The following is a 20,370-nucleotide window of genomic DNA, read 5'->3' as shown; positions in this document are numbered from 1 at the left end:
CAGTATTTACACACTCGCAGCGCGTGTGAATAACGGAAAATCACGCAAAAGTACGTACTATCAGCACCCGAAGCCAACCTAAAAAACAGCGTCGCCAGATTAGCAACGTAGCGTGTCAACAAACTCGTAGAAATCACAGAACCGAATCTGACCTACGAGTTTTTATCTGCACTGTTCGCGTGTCGGTGCTGATGTTACGTACCGATTGCGTAATCCAAGACTCCACTCAATTAGTTGCACTGTTCGAGGGTCGTTGATCCAATATTTATAGACAAAATGTATCTATAAACGTTGCGTTGAGCGACCGCCTCCATTTTCCAAAACAGACCGCGAAATAGCTCTCGGCGCAATTTCGACGGAAAAATCGCAGCGATTGCTGCGACGTTGCGACGCTGCGACCAACCGGTTGGTCGCAGCCGAAAATCGCAGAAACGGCCCTGCGACTGCGATTTTCGTCGCATGCGACGGAAATCGCACTTCCGGTGCGATAATCGCAGTGCAAAATCGCACCATGTGAAACGGCCTTTAAAGGGTCTGAAGTACGAGCATAGACCGATGAAACTGCGCAATTCTTTGATGGACGTTGGCTTGGGCAATTCGGCAACGGCGCGAAGTTTGTCGGGGTCTGGGAGAATTCCGTCCTTGTATACGACATAGCCAAGTATCGTGAGTTGCCGTGCAGCAAATCGGCACTTCTTTATGTTTAATTGTACGCTGGCGTTCGATAAACACGTCAAAACACGCCGGAGGCGTTCGAGGTGCCTGGTGAAGCCGGGCGCGAAAACTACAATGTCGTCAAGATAACACAAACATGTGTGCCACTTTAAGCCTCGCAAAACTGTGTCCATCATGCGCTCGAATGTCGCGGGCGCATTACAGAGTCCAAAAGGCATGACGTTAAACTCGTACAAGCCGTCGGGCGTGATAAAGGCTGTTTTCGGCCGATCGACTTATTCCATGGGCACTTGCCAATACCCGGAGCGCAAATCCAGAGATGAAAAGAACTCGGCTCCTTGCAGGCAGTCAATGCGTCGTCCATGCGTGGCAGGGGATAGACGTCCTTGCGAGTGATCTTATTGAGCCGGCGATAATCGACGCAAAACCTTACGGAGCCGTCCTTCTTTGTAACAAGGATGACAGGAGAAGCCCATGGACTTTTCGAGGGTCGAATTACTTCGCGCCGAAGCATGTCGTCGACTTGCTCTTTAATCACTTGACGCTCGCTGGCAGAAACGCGATACGGGCGTTGTCGCAATGGTGGGTGAGAGCCAGTGTCGATGGGGTGCGTTACAGTTGAAGTGCGACCCAAGAAAGCTTGCCCCACGTCGAAAGACGAACGAAATTCATCCAGGAGGGACAGCAGCTGGGAACGCTGGGCTGGGTAAGGCTCTATCGCTGGGTAAGGGTCCCAGTGATGGAGGAACCAAATACATCTCTGGGCATTGCGTCAGCTATAGCACTGAGCGTACGGTAGGTTGCGCAATTCGGGTAGTCGGGCACGTCGATAACTTGCACGTCGTCGATGGCTTCCACGGTACCAATACATTCTCCTCGGAGCAGCACGACAGGGTACGGGCACGGGTTGCAAACGAAAATTGTGCTAGTACCCTTGATGATGTCCACGGTCACAAAAGGTAGCAACAGGCCCTTCCTTGAGAGGAAACGGCCAGACGGCGAAAGTAATGCAATGGCGTCCGAGAGGCCACTGCAGTGCATGGACACGATCATTGAGGCGTTGGGAGCAACCTGAGTGTCGGCTTCGACGATCAGTTTCCTGGAAAGCGACGGAGCGTCAGTGGGCATCAAATCTAGAAGCGGCGATAGTTCTATTTCGGCCCGTGCGCAATCGATAATGGCATTGCGGCGCGAGAGAAAATCCCAGCCGAGGATGACATCGTGAGAGCAGGAGGAAATAATGAAGAATTCTATGGCGTATACAACGTTCTGAATTTCTACACGAGCAGTGCAAGACACCAAGGGACGAATATGCTGAGCACTGACTGTTCGAAGGGATAGGCCGGACAGGGGTGTCGTGACTTTCCGAAGTAAGCGGCAAAGTGTAGCGTCCATAACACATACGGCTGCTCCTGTGTCCACGAGTGCAGACGTGCGGACACCGTCGACAAACACGTCTATCACATTGGATAGGCTGCAATGAGGGGTTGTGCAATTCGACGTTGTCGCAGCCCTTGCCTCTTGGACTGCGACTGTTAGTTTTCCTCATCCCGAGGGCCGGCGCACGAGGCCGCATCGGCGATAGCGAGCGCCGGCGCGGAGATGGGGAACGGCGGGTGTTCGGCGGCGGGCGGTATGTTGGTGACACACCGGAAGGTGGGTCGTAATATGGACGGGGCGAACGGTTGGTCATGGATGATGCGACGCTGGGCGGCTGCACACGATTACAGAAACGGGCCACGTGATCGGCGTAGCCGCAGGCAAAGCATATAGGCCGGTTGTCAGATGTAAGCCACCGGTTCGCTGTGGCTGCTCCCGTCCACGTCGGAGCACGCCTTGTATGGAGCGGCTGGTGATAGGACTGTATAGCGGGCTGCACTGGAGGCCTAGCCACGACGTCGGTATAAGTGAGGGGCACATGAGCAGAGAGTGGGTGGGGCCGCGCGACGACTTCAGCGTAGCTGAGCGGTGCTGGTGCCTGTTGGGGTGGTGCCACGACCTCGGTGACGCTCAGTGACACAGGAACATGGTGGCGTTGGTCTGGCAAGACCTCGGCGATTTCTTGCTCGATGGCGCGGCGGAGCGGAGGCACGATAGTCGAAGCGGGCTGTGGCACATGCGACGGCTGAGCAAAGGTATACCAATGAGAGTTGGCGTGCTACTTCCTCCCGAATGAATGCTTTCATTTCCGCAAGCAGTGCGGTCTGGTCGAAGGTGGTAGCCAGACCAGCGATGTGTTCGTCGCGTGATGAAGACCGACGAGTCAACGAGCACTGCCTGCGTAGCTCCTCGTAACTTTGGCATAACGTAACGATCTCTGTGACGGATTGTGGATTCTTAGCGAGCAGCATGTTGAAAGCGGCGTCCTCTATTCCTTTCATGACGTTTCTGATTTTGTCTGATTCCGACATCGTCGCGTCCACGCGCTTACACAAGTCCAGGATATCTTCGATGTAGCTAGTGAAGGACTCTCCCGGCTGTTGGGCTCATTCTCGCAAGCGGGATTCTGCTCGCACCTTGCGCGCAGCAGGACGACCAAACACAGCTACCAATGAGGTCCTGAACGCGCGCGGACCATGTCGGAATTTCCGTCTCGTGGTTGTTGTACCAGAGGCTTGCCACGTCGGCGAGGTAAAAGAGTACGTTGCTTAGTTTCGCGGCATCATCCCATTTATTGATGACGCTTATTCGCTCGTACGTGGACAGCCAGTCCTCCACGTCGTGGTCGTCTGTGCCCCTGATAACAGGAGGATCCTTGTGGCGAGGTAGACCAGAGCACACGACGGATGGTGCAGGAGGCGTTTGCTGAGACGTTGGCTGAGATGCGTCCTGAGACATGGTTGAAGAGAGGGTACGGGATCGAAGCTCCAGGATGCGTTCGAGCGTAGCACTCTCCACCACTTGTAAAGGCGTTTATTGTACGCAAGCGTTAGAGCCGACCGTTGGATCAGTTCAGGGAACTGCGAGCGCGAGCGGCGTAGTCCGAGCGATGTGCGGGAGAGACTGACCCACTAGACAGCGCTGGTAAGGATGCCCCACTACATCATCCCTCTTCTTCACTTCAAGGTGAACATAGGGAACTAGGGAAATGAGAGGCTATTTAAGCGCAGGTTTTAGGCCCTGCTAATCAGTCTAGAAGCTGAACTTATGAGCTGTTGAGAAGCCGTCGGGGGGCTAGTGCCGTCCAGTCTCGCCTGGGCCGCCTAGCCGCGTCGGAACTCCTACTAGTTGACGCAATGGTTTATCTAGAATTTCGACATTGGGGGGGGGGGGGGGGGGGGGGGGGGGGGGGGTGTTACCAGAACGCGGGGGGGGGGGGGGGGGGGTTTATGTGCCAAAACCACGATGAGGCACGCCGTAGTGGGGGATTCCGTAAATTTGGACCACCTCTATAACGTGCACCTAAATCTAAGTACATGGGTGTTTTCGCATTTCGCCCCCATCGAAGTGCGGCCGCCTTGGCGGGTATTCGATCCTGCGACCTCGTGCTCAGCAGCCCAACACCATAGCAACTGAGCAACCACGGCGGGTAGGGGGGTAGTAGGTTCAAGGGGCTAGCGCTCTTTTTACCACGTTGTTTCATTTAATTAAAGCTTAATGTTTCTTTTAACAAATGGTGACGGAGTGTACTTCTGCTAAGTAGAAGTACACTAATTAACCTTTTCAGCAAGCATATTAAACCACATCTTACAATGGAGTTCGTCCTTGTTGGTGCATGTAGAGCTGATGTTGTTGCGCAAACAATACTACAACGAAGGTGGAGACAGGCAGGCACGAATGAGCGCTGTATAGAAGGCCGGAATGTGTGCCTAGTTTTTTTGTGATTATAAATTCAGTACTATATTTAAACACCCATGGCATTCTGTCACCACATTTGAAAATTGCAAGAACATAAGGGACAGCGTTTAGAGTTTTCATTTGATTGCACGAAGTTTATTCTTTCTTTCTATGCAGAAAAAAGTGAAGCAAGTGCTTAATCTACAAGTCTTATTGAAAGAGTAAAGTGCAGACGTTTTCGAAACTAAGTACAATATCACTTTGCACGACAAAAAAAAAAAAAAAGCACAATAGGCACGGAGAAGCCATATATACCTTAAACAATACAATTAAAATATAACAACTAAGAAAGAACAAGCCGGCAGATCCCACGCCCTGTACGTGGGAATCGATGTTATGCGAAGCAGTGTGCGGAGAGCCTACCAAGTTAACGAAGCGACCATGAGCGCACCAAGACATAGGCGGCTGTTTCGTGACCTACATGACACGCATGTTATGGCCTATCATTTATGTTCGTCATACACTCTTGTCATACTATGCCAATTTTGGTACATACCACGTTAACGAAACGACCATGAGAGCACCAAGATGTAGGTGGATAGATAGATAGATAGATAGATAGATAGATGGATGGATGGATGGATGGATGGATGGATGGATGGATGGATACTGTCAAAGTGGTATATGATCGCCAAGAAATGATTCGCATTTAAAAAGTATATATACGCATCCATAGGCGTGCGCAGGATTTTTCATTAGGGGGGAGGGGGTGGGGGCGAGGTTTCCCCAGAGCGCCCCCCCCCCCCCCCACCCCGCCCCTTTCTATCAACGCACTCCCACTGATGTCTTTCCGCTCATATTGTAGTGCTGATACGAAATATATGGTTATGAGACGTTTATTTCAACAATATTGAATTGTAACATATACAAAATATTATTAACCAGTTGGTTTCACTTTCTTGTGAAACGTCCGCAAAGAAAGGCAGTCCCTGCGCAGCTGAGGCGTCAGTGACACAACGCGCGTACATACAAAGAATTTTTATTCTTTCTAAACCAGAGAAAGATACGACACATAAGCCATCTTTAACAGCACAAAATATTTAAAAATATTGCCTCAACGTGACTCTGCTAGTATGGAAAATGTAGTATACATACAGGGAAAACGCATGGGTGCACCTACACATGGCGAAAGCTGTCATATGGCGTCTGCAACGTTCATGCAGAGGACGAAAAACGCGACCCAATACACAACGTAATGGCAACGCTGACAAGCACGAATATATATATATATATATATATATATATATATATATATATATATATATACAGCAGATTCAAAATACGAGAAACAGCAAGTTACAATATTTAGTAATTACTGAAGATAAACGCTATGACATGCCATTTTTTTTCTTCTGAGCATCCAAATGTACAGTTGATAATCTTACTTTCTGGCGCTTGATAGAAACATGTAATAGAAACAAGGGCTATAATTACTTTTTTGCACAAGATAACACGCACGCATATGTCAAGCTCAACAAACATTATACAAACTAATGGACATGTTATGTGGTGGTAAAAATATTTTATGACTAGATTACTAAAAATGTGTAGCACGTGGGAGATATAGTACTTTTCACCAATCGTGAAAAGTCTAAAGCAAAAATCTACGCGATTTTGTCGCGAACTGTTCTATGACTCACTCAGAACTTGTTGACAATGCAATCTGTTGCTCAACGAACGGTAAAAGCAGCCACCGAAGCCGGTCATGACTCATAGTTGATCTCAGCTTTGTTTTCACAATGGCGAGCTTTGAAAACGTCCGCTCACATGAGCAGCTAGTGACAGGGACAACTGCAAAGCCTTTAAGGATTTAAAAAAAAAGTCCTTATAACGCTCCTAGGCCGCTTTGTTGCAACCAGTCTAGCCATTCATTACAGTCACCGAGCTTTATGTGCTCTGCGCTAACCTGTGCCTTCAGTAAGCGGAGCTCAGCCCGCAAGCTGTCAGACTCCACGTCAAAATACTTAGTGACAATGTCTATTTCCTCGTCATTGGCAGTGAGGCGCAGAATGTCGGTCTCCTGCGTGAATCTTGTCTCAATTCCTTCAACGAAAGCATCAAGCATGGGGTAAAAAACGCTGACGCGGAGTTCTTCCGCCTTTGTTTCGTGAAAAAACTGACTGGCGAAGTTCACGTCTGCGCGTCTAGACACTTTCCTCTATCTCACAGCAGGAATACTGATCTCGCGTGTCTGGCATATCTCTGTGGCACCTTGAAACACCTTTGTAAATGCACTCTGGTCCAGCCTCATTTCCTTGAGAGCTTCTTGGAGATTTTTCACTCCCTGGAACGCAGTAATAAGATTTATTTTTGGGTCCTGGAGCATGCGGCTAACCTTGAGGACCATCTGCAGCACAGGATGGGCCTTTTCCGTACAGAATTGAAACTCGAAGCTTTCCAGTTGCGCGAGAAGTCCTTTTGCTTTTGCTCGCGTTTCCGAATGCTGCGTGTTTTCCACGATTTCCTCTACGGCGTCTACCAAGGCGCAGTAGTTATCCCGCATTGCTTTGACGGCTTCTGCCCGGCAAGCCCATCTGGTTGTGGACAAAGGTTTTAGCGTCGTTAGACCGGTGCCTAACGCCGAAGATGTGTGCTCGAAAATTGCGTGACGCACTGGGCTAGATTCTATGAAGTTGTATGCTAGCTGCAAGGTGCCAAAGAAATCAAAAAGAATTTTGTTCTCGGCCCTTGACAAACAGGCATCAACGAGAGCCAGATTCAAACAGTGAGCGTAACAATGGACGTATAATATTCTGTTGTTTTTCTCTTTGCATTTGGCTTGCACCCCTGAAATGTGCCCTGACATGGCAGCAGCGCCATCGAAGCAAACAGAGTTCACTGGTGTCCACGTGATTTTGAGAACACCTAGAACTCGCTCCAGTGCAGAGAATATTGAGCTGCTGTCAACACTAAGAAGTCGCTCTATAGTGCGGTGAACATTTCTACGGGTCGGTTATTCTCCTCACTAAAGTACCTTATTACAACAGGCAACTGCTCGTGGTGTCCACAGTCACTAGTCTCATCGCATATGAGAGACACAGTTTTGCCTTCCAGGCAGTGAATAATCGATTGCATCATCGCAGCATGCAGTGCCTCAATGAGATCGTTCTGTGTTCTATTGGTGGTGTACAAAGCATTTTTCGGTCCAGAATCAAGGTGATCTTGCAAGACAGTATCATATTGCTTCAAGAGATTAATGATCTCTAGGAACAAACCTTTTTCTGTGCTTTCCTCGCTTTCGTTATGGCCTCTAAAGGGCCTGCCACTCTTCGCGAGTAGAATTACAACGTCAACAAAACGCTGTAAAAGTTCTCGGTTTCTTTTTCGTTTTTCTTCTCTCAAAACGACACACGTCTCGTGATTCTCATCTAGCAGTTCACCAGCAGATTTGCATTTTTTGTAAGAGTTCCAGCACAGGATGCTATTTAAGTGACTGTCGGATTTTTCATGAAGCCTGAACTTCTCTACGGCTTTCTTCCATCTGTTGAAGCCTACGGAGACGAATGATTTTTTTAATGACTATGGTAGGTTTTTCAGCGTGTCGAGTGCGAAAAACACGTTGCGCTGGGACACACTTCAATAACGTAGGGAAGTTCTTCGGTTAAAATTTTTTTCATAAAATATATCATTCAAGAACTGGAATTGACCGAACCCAATATACAGGGTGTTTCAGCGAACACTTTCAAAAATTCTTGAAGGTTGCCTGTGGCAGATAGCACAATTCTAGTTAATGAGCTGGTCTACTCGAAGAGGCGGACATTACTTGCACAAGAAAGTGAACTGCATAATCGACTAATTAACAAAAATTCACTAATTAAGTTTTTAACTAATTACCTGATGGCCCATATTGCAATTTACAAATTGTAGCCGTGGAGTTCGCAAGGCGGATCCACTTGGAACGATTTCTCCGGATGACACCAGTTTCGAGATATTAATCCCCGAACCTTGCGGAGAAATGCATTGGCGTTCCAGTTAGTTTCTTAACAAAACGTCGCTTTATGCATTGAAGCACAAAATTAACTGGAACGCCAATGCATTTCTCCGCAAAGTTTGGGAGTTATTATCTCGAAACTGGTGTCATCCGAAGAATTCGTTTCAAGTTGATCCGCCTTGCGAACTCCACGGCTACAATTCGTAAATTGCAATATGGGCCATCAGGTAATTAGTTAAAAACTTAATTAGTGAATTTTTGTTAATTAGTCGATTATGCAGTTCACTTTCTTGTGCAAGTAATGTCCGCCTCTTCGAGTAGACCAGCTCATTAACTAGAATTGTGCTATCTACCACAGGCAACCTTAAATAAATTTTGAAAGTGTTCGCTGAAACACCCTGTATATTTAGCCCTGATTATGTGTCCGTCCGAAGATACCATTCGCTCAAAGTTAAAGAATACAGGTGCCGGACTGACCTCTTCAAAATGTCGTTCTTCCCCAAAACAATTTCTGACTGGAACAAATTGCCTGAGGAGATAGTGTCCATAACATCGAATGACTCCTTTTCTTCCTTGCTGTGAAATTTTTATGTTTACCAATTTTGTGTTTTTCCTATCTCAATGTTATTTTTTTTTTCGCCGCCAGAGCGCGGTAGTACTTAGTGTACCTCTTCCTTTTTCAACCCCCCCCCCCCCCCCCCCCTGTAATGCCAGAAATGGCGCTGTGGGTACTGTGATAAATAAATAAATAAATAAATAAATAAATAAATAAATAAATAAATAAATAAATAAATAAATAAATAAATAAATGCTGGATCTGAATGACGCTTCCACGCTGAACTCTGCTGCGGAAAAGCGCGACAGTAGAAGCAAAACGCGGCGTCTTTCTCTGTGCTATATTCCAGCCAGTTAAACTCGTCGTACCAGCGCGCGGAAAACTTTCGCGTTCCGTTCGCCGTTTGTTTCTGCAGGTAGCAATTCAAACGCGGCTGAATAGGACCACGCATAAGCCTGGTGCGCCTGTCAGTGTGAAGATCGTCGAACGGCAACGGTCGCGAAGGGTCATCATCACTCGGTGCGCAGCTGAACGTATTCGTAGTAGAGCGCTGTTCTTCGTCGCAACTGAGTTCCGTCTGGCAGTTGTCGTCTCCTTGGCAAGAATGTCATACTTGAAGTGGGATGTCCTCGAGGTGCTGATTTTCGGCCACCCGGTGGGATGGTTCACTGGCACTGGCAGTCTCACATTCATGAGGTTCTGAAAGCAATTTTGGTCCTTAGCTCAGGCTACGAATACTACCGATTTGGAGCCTATTCGGTAAATTTAAACGCAAGCATAAAAATGAACAGCTTACCTGTAGAAAGGAGCCAAGGCGGATTCCTTGCGCTTTCTCTTCAGCCAACTTGTTTCGTCGGGAGTGCTGAAAGTGAGCTCCAGAAGGCTTGCTCAGTGCCATGGCATCGCTTTCTGCACAGAATAATTTTTAAAGCTGGATGAGCTGCGGCAGCCGCGTATCCAGGATTTTTTTTTTTTTTTTGGGGGGGGGGGAGGGAGAGGAGGGGGGTCATATGGTAATTTTTCTAGGCGAATCAGAGGGGAATGGGTTCGTTTACAAGTAAAGACGTGAATAAAGCACATAAAGAGGAGTAAACCTGCAACTAGAAATGAAACAAAGTGTAACCCGCTGGTACGCCTGTTGGGGAAACGAGGAAACGCATTAAAGAAACTCCCGAAAAAATTTACTCACAAATCACGCTTCCAAGATCAAGTAAACAACAAGAGATATAGAGAAAAGTAAATATTTCTTTGAGCATTTTATTCAGTTAATCAATTCACTCAGGTCTGAAAGAATTTTTGTCACTGATCCCGTTAAGGGGTTGCAATCGCCGGGTGGATTCCAAAGGCTAGTATCTGCCCCCGAAATGCCCCACGAAAACACGGACAGTTTTGAGGGGTGGTCCTTTTAGTGCGCCAGCGAACGCCGGTTGTGGACCAAAGACCGAGTCAGAGCCGAGAGTTGATAACACAAACAAAATATATTCTCAGTTAAGGCAGTACAAACAACACAAAACCATGCACACTCGGCTGGTAACAATCAAAACTCAATTCACATCGCAACTCACTCTATATCTCAGATAGTGTTTACAACCACGGGAACCAACAGCAAATCACGCTACAAATGCAATCACATGCACTACAACCTATTCGAGAACACTTAAAGTCCTGAATATTCACAAAGTGAGTCCAGTCCGCAACTCTTGTAAAGTAACTCGAATGTTTCCCTTCCCAGGAAACACTCCCGCAAACTCCAGTGTTGATCGCCGTTCCCTTCGTCGTCGGTCCCGAATGCCACTCTTCCAGGGGGCGCTCTTCAAAGTCGTCGCAGCTCCCACGACGTCGTCACTCGATTCTTACAGATCGACTGACACCAACCATCATCAAACACGTCTTCTTCGACCGACCGAACGACTCACACTTCAACGTAGTTCGCCATCTCCGCGGCTGACTTCAACGCGGCTTACACCACATGGACTAGCTGACTGCTCCCCGCCACTGCACCCTTTTATACCCTCGCGCCCGGCCTCCAGAATGTTCTTGTGCCTTATTTAGCGTGTAGCACAGTGGAAGTTAGCGAACGTTCTAGACTTCACTGGCACCTTCCATCCGTGGCGGCGTCACGTGATGATTTTCTTTCGCTATCATTCGATAGTTCTCTAGAAGCCCGACGCGGCGGCCGTTTCCAGGGGTGAGGAGGGTTTTTCTCCGACGGCTGGCCATAGACGGGTTGGCGCCTGGCGCTGCGTCGCGGCGTCTTTTTATGGTTGCTTTTTTCGTTGTGCGCACTAGAGGGAGGGAACTTTGGCGTCGGTGTTTTATGCCGTCGAAAAAGAAACCATACCGCCGGCGCAGTCACGCCTCGACAGTATGGTTTCTTTTTCGCGTACTACTCCTCGGGATTCTCTCGTTCGCGACGCTTGTGATGTCGTCGTACGTGGGTTGTGCACGCTACAATTCAAATCTCACGAAGCGACATGGAAACAACTGCTACGCTTGAAAGCGCGTACTTTTACGACAATGGGCTGAACCGAAAAATCTACCCGTGTGCTCGCTGCGTTTCCGTGCATAACGAAACCAACAGAGACGCAAACAAGTCGTGTAATGCGCCTTTCAAAACGCAGATTTTTCGTAGCGCTTTTCTGTCGGACTTTGGTATGTTTTATGCACGTGTAGGGGGAACAAACGAATACCAAGACAGTTTCAACGTTGTACGAAAATAAAACTGTAATATTATGAATTAAAATATATATTTACTCCGGAAGTTCATAAAGTCGGGAAAGGTGTTCAGTTACCGTAGTATCGCATTTGCTGTTAACTCACATCGGCTTGTTAGATGTCGCGAGGACGACCCGAACTTGGAGCCCCTCGCATCAACCGGACACGGGAGGCTCCACGACCGGGCGATGCAGGCCAGGCAGACGGTCACATGAAGTTATCACAGGTAGACGATACGGGAAGACGCAGAGAACGTTCCCAGTTATCGTGCCCGCAACTTACCTGTAGTGATACTTGAAGAACTCATCTCCGAAACTCTGAAAAAAAGAGAGAGAGAGAGAGAGAGAGAGAGAGAGAGAGAGAGAGAAAGTGTGTGACTCTTGTAGGTACGTCCTGCTTGCTAAGTCTCCGTGAAGAGACGCGTCAACTCTCTTTTGGGCCACATGACTTTCCGACGAGAGAGTTTACGTGTGCTTTTAACACACGTAAACTCGCAAATCAAAACTCGCAAAAAAAAAAAAGAGTCCAAAGACTCTTCGTTCGTTCCAAAGACTCTTACTTATTGTGTAGCAAGACTCTTGCTGTACAATATTAGTACCATCTGTATTATGAAGCATGATATACTGGAAACGAACCACCGCTTCCCAAGTGTCATCTGGTTGGTGAGAGCGCTACCAACTGTTGAGCTCGTTCAGCGCATAGGCGCGGCTCGCAGCCTCGTCAAAATAAATGCTGGGGCGTGACAAGGGCATCTAGAAGCTAGAGCGCATCCTGGAGAAACAACCCGTGTGCGTTAAAGTGAGAATGAAAGCACCACTTTCTTTTTTACCTTAATTTCAGGGGAAAAAATTAAATCGTGGCCACATTAGTTTCGTTAAATTTCACGGTATACACGGGTCGACCATGTCGCATTTAGGAGGCGTGGCACTTTGGCAGGATAAACAGAGGCTCACCAAATTGCGACACACATATGGAGCGGCTTTGCTCCGGCAGTAACACGTGGATGACATGCACACTGCACAACAATGCCCGGGTCACTTCATTGGTGTTATTCTATCTGGGGAAAATATCGCAATACCAGCAGCGTATACGCAAACGTAGCAGTAAGTATTGCTGCGAGTTTTTCTAGCGCTATGTTACACCGGGGAACGTTGTTGGCGGCCAAAGGCGGGAATGTCGAATGCTACGTTAGACGCCTTCCAGCTCGCTAGCGGGCAGTTGCAATCTAGGAAAACGCATTTTTCTTTAAATTAAGCATTCTCTTGGCACGAAATAAGTACTACGAGGTTTCTTTAATGGTGGTTCTTGCAGCAGTCCGCGCGAACCTTATGTGTCCCTTTAGTGCCCCTTTAACAATAACGGGACCGGCGCGACTGAGAAAAAATATGGGGCCAACTTTGTGCCCCCCCCCCCCCCCCCCTGTATGATTAGAGGGGGCGGCCGCCCCCCCCCCCCCCCCCCCCCCCCCCCCCGTGTGCCCGCCTATGTACGCATCATGTCCGCCACCATCCGGTACATACAATATCCAAAGAAACTACTAGGCCAACCGTGGCTGCCACATTCACCAAATAATAATTAAAAAAAAAAAAAAAAGCTGGGACTACACAAACTACACAATTGCACCGTGACACCCCGGACGTATCTACAATATCCGACGTGCTTTCTTGGTTCACATCATATAGGTTTGATTTGGTTTGGTGCATATATGTATAGCACAACCCACTACAGGTAATTGGCCATGAATCGGGCGACAGTGGGTAGAAAAGGGAAGAATACTTAAATAGGATTTTCTTATTTACCTCGCACGCAAGCACTACTTGCCCCGACTGTGCGGCTGTTAGCAATCTAGAACACATGCTCTGGCGATACCCCTCGTTACAGGGACCCAATCGCATCACGGAAGAAGAATGGAGCTCTGCCATCCAGAGCTCGGAACTTTCACGCCAAACTTGGGCTGTCGAGAGAGCCCACGATGCGGCGGTTAGGCTCGGCCTACCCGTCCTCACGTGGGAGCGGCCCGCAGCTCTGCCCTAGGGCAGTGCTTCTCAGGACCTAGTTAATAAAGTTCTTTGTCTGTCTGTCTGTCTTATTTAATAATGAGATATGAAATGAATTCTAATCGTTAATATCACTTTTCATTGCATATTATCTTAAAATTTGAAGTTAATATTTTTGTTTTCATATAGGCTTGGTTCACAAACTACAAATATTCATCCTTTTCTTCGTCTGTTGCTTTCCTAATATTGGGGATACTTTCGAGCTTCGATAGAAATTTTCATCAGCGCGTCGACACGGGCGCCGTCATGTGACATCTATCTGATGTTAAGAGCCTGTTCATGGTGGAAAAGCTTCTTTCAACGGCAGCAATTCCTACGAGAAGAAGCAGCATCTTCATCGCAGGTGATGACAAAGCACGGAACATTCTTTTTCATGCAAGAATTAGCAGTGCTTGCTGTGAAGCCAGCTCTCCAGGATACCGTCTGTAAATTCTGCTCATTCCCCAGTCTAGTCATTCGGAGTTTAACGATAACGAGGGCAACGTGCCACATTGTAAATTTTACGACTAAGCACAGGGGTAGTGCTCGTACTGTATACGTATTGTGCATACGATACGTTGACTTAAAAATGGAAAAATGGAAAATGGAAAAGACCAAACATGAATCTCGCATTTCATTCACGCGCAAGCGTTTACCGCAACCTTAACAATTTCCGCTCCCTGCAGGTGCAGTGTAGCATTGTCGTCTGCGCGCTGAACATCAAAATTGGGCCTCAAAATTAAGGCCACGTACGGTCCACCTCCGCAAAGAGTAAATATTTCCTTAAGCGATTACCACAGTGCATGGGTTCAGCGTAATTTTTTTTTTTTTTTTTTTTTTGCAGGATGACTGCCTGTCTGAAAGAGGGGAGGGGGTGGGGGTTGGTTCGGAATAATATTTGGGGAGGAGGGTGTTCCGATCCTCCTGGGGGGGTGTTGGGGGGGGGTTGTTAGGGGGGTGTGTATAAATCCCTGAGTTGACGTACGAGACGACAAACCAACGTCTGCAAGGAAGCTCGCGGTATTTCGCCTCAAGTTAGCTCAACCTGCTTGAGGGAAGCCGTCAGATATAGACTCCCGGGAAACCCAGCCCAGCAATCGCATCCACCTCGACAAGATCGGCTCGCCAGCATTCTTCGGGAAAGCTCTGCGCACCGACTTCACGGTTTATGGACTTGCTGCTGCTGCCCGGCCACGCGTATGACATCGTTGTTTCCTTTTGAACTTTCTTTTCTTTTGAACTTTATTTTAGTGAACTACTGTTAAGTGTATTCTTGTGTATTTGATCCGTGCTCTATTTCATGTTTATATCCACTGTTAATTGCCTGTCATATTTATTTGTCTTCATAATTGTGTTATATTAAGTTCAGGTGTGTTAGTTTGTCTTGTGTCTTTTTTATTATTTTATTTTATTAATTTGTGTATATTTATCAGCCGATAAATATCTTGTTTTTCTTTTTATTTACTGCCGGCTCTGACTCTTTCACTGTGTTCGCTCGAGTACGGAACCACCAACCGGCTTGTATACCCCGTCGATGGACTTGGTGCCGACGACGAACGGGTGACAGCTGTGACAATACTGCAGGACGATGATATGAGCGTTATTGGGCGGTAGTTTGTAATAATAGGGGCATCGCCTTTTTTTGTGCACCGCTATTACACATGCTGAGCGCCAATCAGAAGTAATAACAACAGAAGAAAGTTATGTGCGAAAACATATTGCAAGAAACTTAGGGAGCATTGCAGCATACCGACGAAAGAACGTATTATAGGTATACGTATATTGCCAGGGCCAGGTGTAGTCTTCGTTTTAAGTATAGGGCGCCTCAGTGCGCACCTCCTCCCCCGCTCCGTGCAGGGTGGCGACATTCTTTCACGGGATCGATGGCGACAAAACCACTTCAAGACCAGTTTTCTCGGCGTGCTCCGCCATTTTCAATCTCGCTTCAGACAGATCGCCGTACACGTGCGTGGTCAGCAGCCGCGTCACGCATTGCCGACCCTGGTGTGACTACTGCAAAATCAATGGTTGCTGCGTCCCGCAGTGCTGTATAATCATTCGCGGAACGGCTGGCAAATGTCGTCATTGCTGTAAAAAGAAAGAAAAAAAAAACTAGCTTCTATGGATGGTGAATATAAACAGAGCAATGGGCGGCCACGAACGCCTCATGCGTGTATAGACACATTTTCCTTTCGAACTACACTTTATTTTTACGAATTATCAAACCAATATACACACAATTGTTTCTTATTGCAAGAGTTTTACTCACTCGACAATTATTATAATCTTGAGAATATTTTGTGACTCTTTATCTCGCCCTACCACATTCAGATTTCGCCGGCACATCGTCGAAGGTATAAAAGCTGCAAGATACTGTAGCTATAATAATTTTTGACCAATGATTGCAAAGATGATTGCAAAAATAATTGCAATGAATTTTAAAAAATTCTTAAAAACAAAAAAGTTTGAGGCCCGGCGATTTTCGGTGCACCGAGCAAACGAGGGAGGCACGAAATTGTTTGAGCTGCTTCCGAGTTACAGAAAAAATTCATTTATTATTTTTATTTTATTATTATGAGGTTTTAGGTGCCAAAACCACGATCTGATTATGAGGCACGCCGTAGTGGGGTATTCCGGAAATTTGGACCACCTGGGGTTCTCTACCGTGCACCTAAATCTAACTAGACGGGTGTTTTCGCATGTCGCCCCCGTCGAAATGCGGCCGCCGTGGCCGGGATTGGATCCCGCGACCTCGTGCTCAGCAGCCCAACACAGAAAAAATTCAGAGCCCTTCCACTATGTGAAGATGGAAGACGAGCGAATCTGTTGGTTTTGCTTAATTATATTTAATTTTTTTTAAAAAATTTGGTGGTTATGTTAAATGGTTGAAAAGACACAACACATAACTTCGTTGCCTCACCGCGGGCCGTACGCTGTATGTGCGAGTGAAAGCGAGCTTAGGCGACTAGATTCACACCACCTTGCACCATCAGCCGCAGCACGTTGGGCCGCGGCGCGTTCGGCTTCTCGTCGCTTTCGCATCCATTCGCGCTGTTGAGCGCGCCGGCGCTCCTTGAAGACGCGCTCTTCCTCTTCGGAGCAATTAAGTGACACGCTTACCCATACCGAGTCCAAAAGCAACTGATGAGATCTCTAGGGAAATGGCTATGTCAAGAGAGAATGAGACACAGCTATTGGTTGGTAGACTTACGTTTTATCACTGGCGTTTCGACACGCATCGTCATAGCCTAGCGTTTGGGCAACAGCGTCCATCGTTCCGGCGCATTGTTTTTGTCTCTTTGGGTCCTATGTGTGACAAGGGTAGGTCAAGGGCACGTTACAAGTCCCCGAGTCCACAGAGGTACGTGCCATTGAGCTTGGACCGACCTTACCGACCTTTCTGCACTATCACCAGGATCGGCCCACTTGTTTTAAGTGCGAAACACTTTAGGGGCCCGTGATGTTGTCCCTCGTCGGTGGGTGTCACGCACAACACAAGGTGTGACCGCAAAAAACTCTCACTCTCAAGCCGCGCGAAAATAAAAATTGCTCGTCGGGCTGCGGATTCGAACCACCGACCTCCGGGGTTGCGAGAACACCACGCTAACCGATTCAGCCACTGTCGTCTGTTCTTTCTTACATGGTATTTATTACATCATGTATATGCCAGAAAAATACTATATGCGAAAAACATGCAAACACTATCCAACAAATCTCATATTCTTGGCCTAGAAAGGACCTAAAATCTCGTTGAGCACACCCTGCACACACAAAAACTACAAGCAGCTTTGAACTTAAAAAGGTGGCAACGACAAGCAACGTTTGAGGTCGTAGCAGTCCGGTTGAAACTCTGTCAAGTCATACATGTCCTTCAAGTGACCAATCATTTGAGCGTAGTGAAATTTAGACGAAACAACAGGTTGAGCATTTCGGTCCAACATGCGTGTCTTCCGTAAGCTATGTAGTCCAATTAAGAAAAACATATCAAAAGGCACTTCTCCGTGGGGTGCACTCAAGTATCGGATGGTATGGTGATTCAAAATGAAGTCTTTCTTGAGAGTTCTTTGGAGCACGTCCCAAAATAACATTGCGTCTTTACAACTTATGAAGCAATGCTCCATAGTCTCGGGTACATCACAAAGGTGACAATTTACATTGGATACAAAAATTCCTTTTTTAGATGCGAAGCAGCTTATGGCGGGGGCTTTGTCCGTCCCTCTCGCGGCGTCCCACACCCCCACAGCGCATGCGTGTCCCCTCCCCCTCTCTCCCCTCTCCTACGCTCCCCCCCTTTCTCTCCTCTAGGAATCCGGAGCGGCGCACACGACATTTGGTGCGACAGCTGCATACTCCGCTGGGGGCGCCACGGTAGTTTCGCGGTATGAAAATGACGGAGTGCGCGCGCCTCATTCTCTCTCCTGTGCAGCGTCGCGATGAGCGCTCGTGCCGCTACCGCGAAACCATCTCCCGCTCAAGCTAACCATCTCCCCGCTGCTTCGCATCCACACATGGTTCCCTTTAGCGGGAGATGGAGTAATTTTTTATGCAATCAAGTTCTCACAGGTAATGTTTCACTGTGTAACTTAAAGAAAAACGTTTTTGTAGATGGGGATAAAGGCATCTTGCGGACTCGTTTAAGCACGTCATTCCCTGGCAAACTGAGTAGAGATACGCAGTAGAAAATCGAACCAAGAGGAACTGCACAGCGAAATATACTTCATACATAAAACCCCGTAAACAAGGCCGTTCAGAATATTGGGATGAAACTACCAGATTGGGTAATGCATCGGCTAAGTTGAATGAATGATCGTAGTATTGGGTGTGAAGTATCTCGAAAAAAGAAGAAACACCAAACAATCTGTCGCACAAATAGATGCACTACGCCAAGTCCGCCAGCCCACACGGGTCTAAGGATATTATCCACCTAAGGATGGAGCAAGCACCAATAATCCATTATTCGCCGTGGTAGGATGCCGCCGCTTCCCGGATTGGATATAAAAATTGTTATTAGAATCAGAGGAGGCCGAATATCTCCAACATAGGCCCGACTATGGTGGCTGACGCAATCTCCACCGCCGCTAGCATCGAGGCATCGAAACGTGAGTTGCACACGATTTGCCCTAATTTCCAACAAAACATAATCGTGGTCAGCACTCCCGAGGAGGAGAATGCTATCAAGTACGTCAGAATCAGAAGCATTTTGGTGGCGGGTCGCATGAAGGAGGTAGCGGCCTACCGCATGACACCATATACCACGTGTAAAAGAGTGATCCGGGACATCGCCCGCTGTGACGGACCCGAGGTTTTGCAATGCAAGATTGTTAACTCAAGGAACCGCCTGACCTTGGCGGCCAAAAGAATCGAGGACACCGGCACCGTTATAGTGGCCTTCGGTGGTTACCGGGTGCCTAACTACGTCAGATACGACAATGCAATGTTCAGATGCACTTTATCGCAAACAGATCGATATCTGCTACGTGTGTGGTAGACTCGGCCATCGTGCGGATGTGTGCCTGACAACCAATGAAGCCATACGCATGGGATGTGGAGCTTCAAACACCGATGAACAGCATCAATGCACACGGAAATGCAAATTATGTGGTGAGCGCCACCTCACGGCAGGAAAAGAATGTAAGCAACGCTTTCAAATCCCATACGTCGTGCGACGCCGTCGAAGAGAACGAGCCCGAGCCGAAAGAAGCCGTCCGAGAAGCCCTTCGTCTGACTTCTACTACGACGACCAGCAATTCCCGGAGCTCGACCAACAACACCCCCAACACAATGGGGATGCTTCTACTGCTTGACCAGACTCAGGACACCGCCCCAGCTCCAGGGGGCGCCGCCGCTCTAGATCACGGTCTGGGGGCCGTCGTGGTTCAAGAGACCCCTTCAAGGGTCATTTCCAAGGTCGTTCCAATGGGCGATCCACCTCCAGGGTCCGTTTCGAGTCCAGGAGCCGCTCCGGATCCCGGTCCACGTCCAAGGGCTGTCAGCAGCGTCAACAGCCGCCGGCCGCCCACAAGGGGGGCCGCTCAACCTAGGCCGATCGGGTCCGTGGAGGACCGACAGAGGCGCAGGAAAAGAGGAAAAGACCTCACATCAAATCTTCGGGATCACTGCTGCAGTATGATGAGAATTTCTCAAAGATTAGAAAATGAAAGCGAGAAAACGAACTTATAAAAGAGACCATTGGTAGGCTAATTACCGAAATAGCCGCGGTTAAGAACGCTAGGAATCCGCAACCTACTGCTACTGTCACCACAGAACCCATGGAGGTCCCTGTGGCGAGACCAGCGACGAATCTCGACCCCAGAAAAAGAGGGCTATAGCTCGCGAGCAGGAAAATGCGTCAGGCAGAGCGAAATCTGAGATACGCGAAATGCTAATCACGCTTAGCGAGGGTCTGAAACAGCTTGGTGACAAATTCTCTGTACTGCAGAGTAACATAACAGCCTTAGAAGACAGTACCAACAATCGCTTAGCCAAAATGGAATTTTTTCTCGATAATGTGGTGGCACCGGCTCTTTCACAGGTCCCCCCTATATGCTCTACTCATATCACCGCTAGCTCTATAGCCACGCTCTTTACTCCAGCTAGGAGCACCCCGAAGCCCAAACGTG

At 47.9% G+C, this 20,370-nt stretch overlaps 1 protein-coding gene across 1 annotated transcript; it reads right to left on the bottom strand.

The window, feature by feature from the left end:
• Nucleotides 1-6,533: 6,533 nt before the first annotated feature.
• LOC119438117 (zinc finger MYM-type protein 1-like) lies at nucleotides 6,534-9,897 on the bottom strand. Its single transcript, XM_049660486.1, is given in 3 exon segments — nucleotides 6,534-7,441; nucleotides 7,444-8,031; nucleotides 9,796-9,897. Coding segments are annotated over 3 exon segments (1,461 nt in total). The 3' UTR covers nucleotides 6,534-6,670.
• Nucleotides 9,898-20,370: the final 10,473 nt, after the last annotated feature.

Source organism: Dermacentor silvarum, chromosome 1, assembly GCF_013339745.2.
Source record: "Dermacentor silvarum isolate Dsil-2018 chromosome 1, BIME_Dsil_1.4, whole genome shotgun sequence".
NCBI lineage: Eukaryota > Metazoa > Arthropoda > Arachnida > Ixodida > Ixodidae > Dermacentor > Dermacentor silvarum.
The sequence above is the reverse complement of the archived record's forward strand: the minus strand, read 5'-3'. Positions and strand labels throughout refer to the sequence as shown.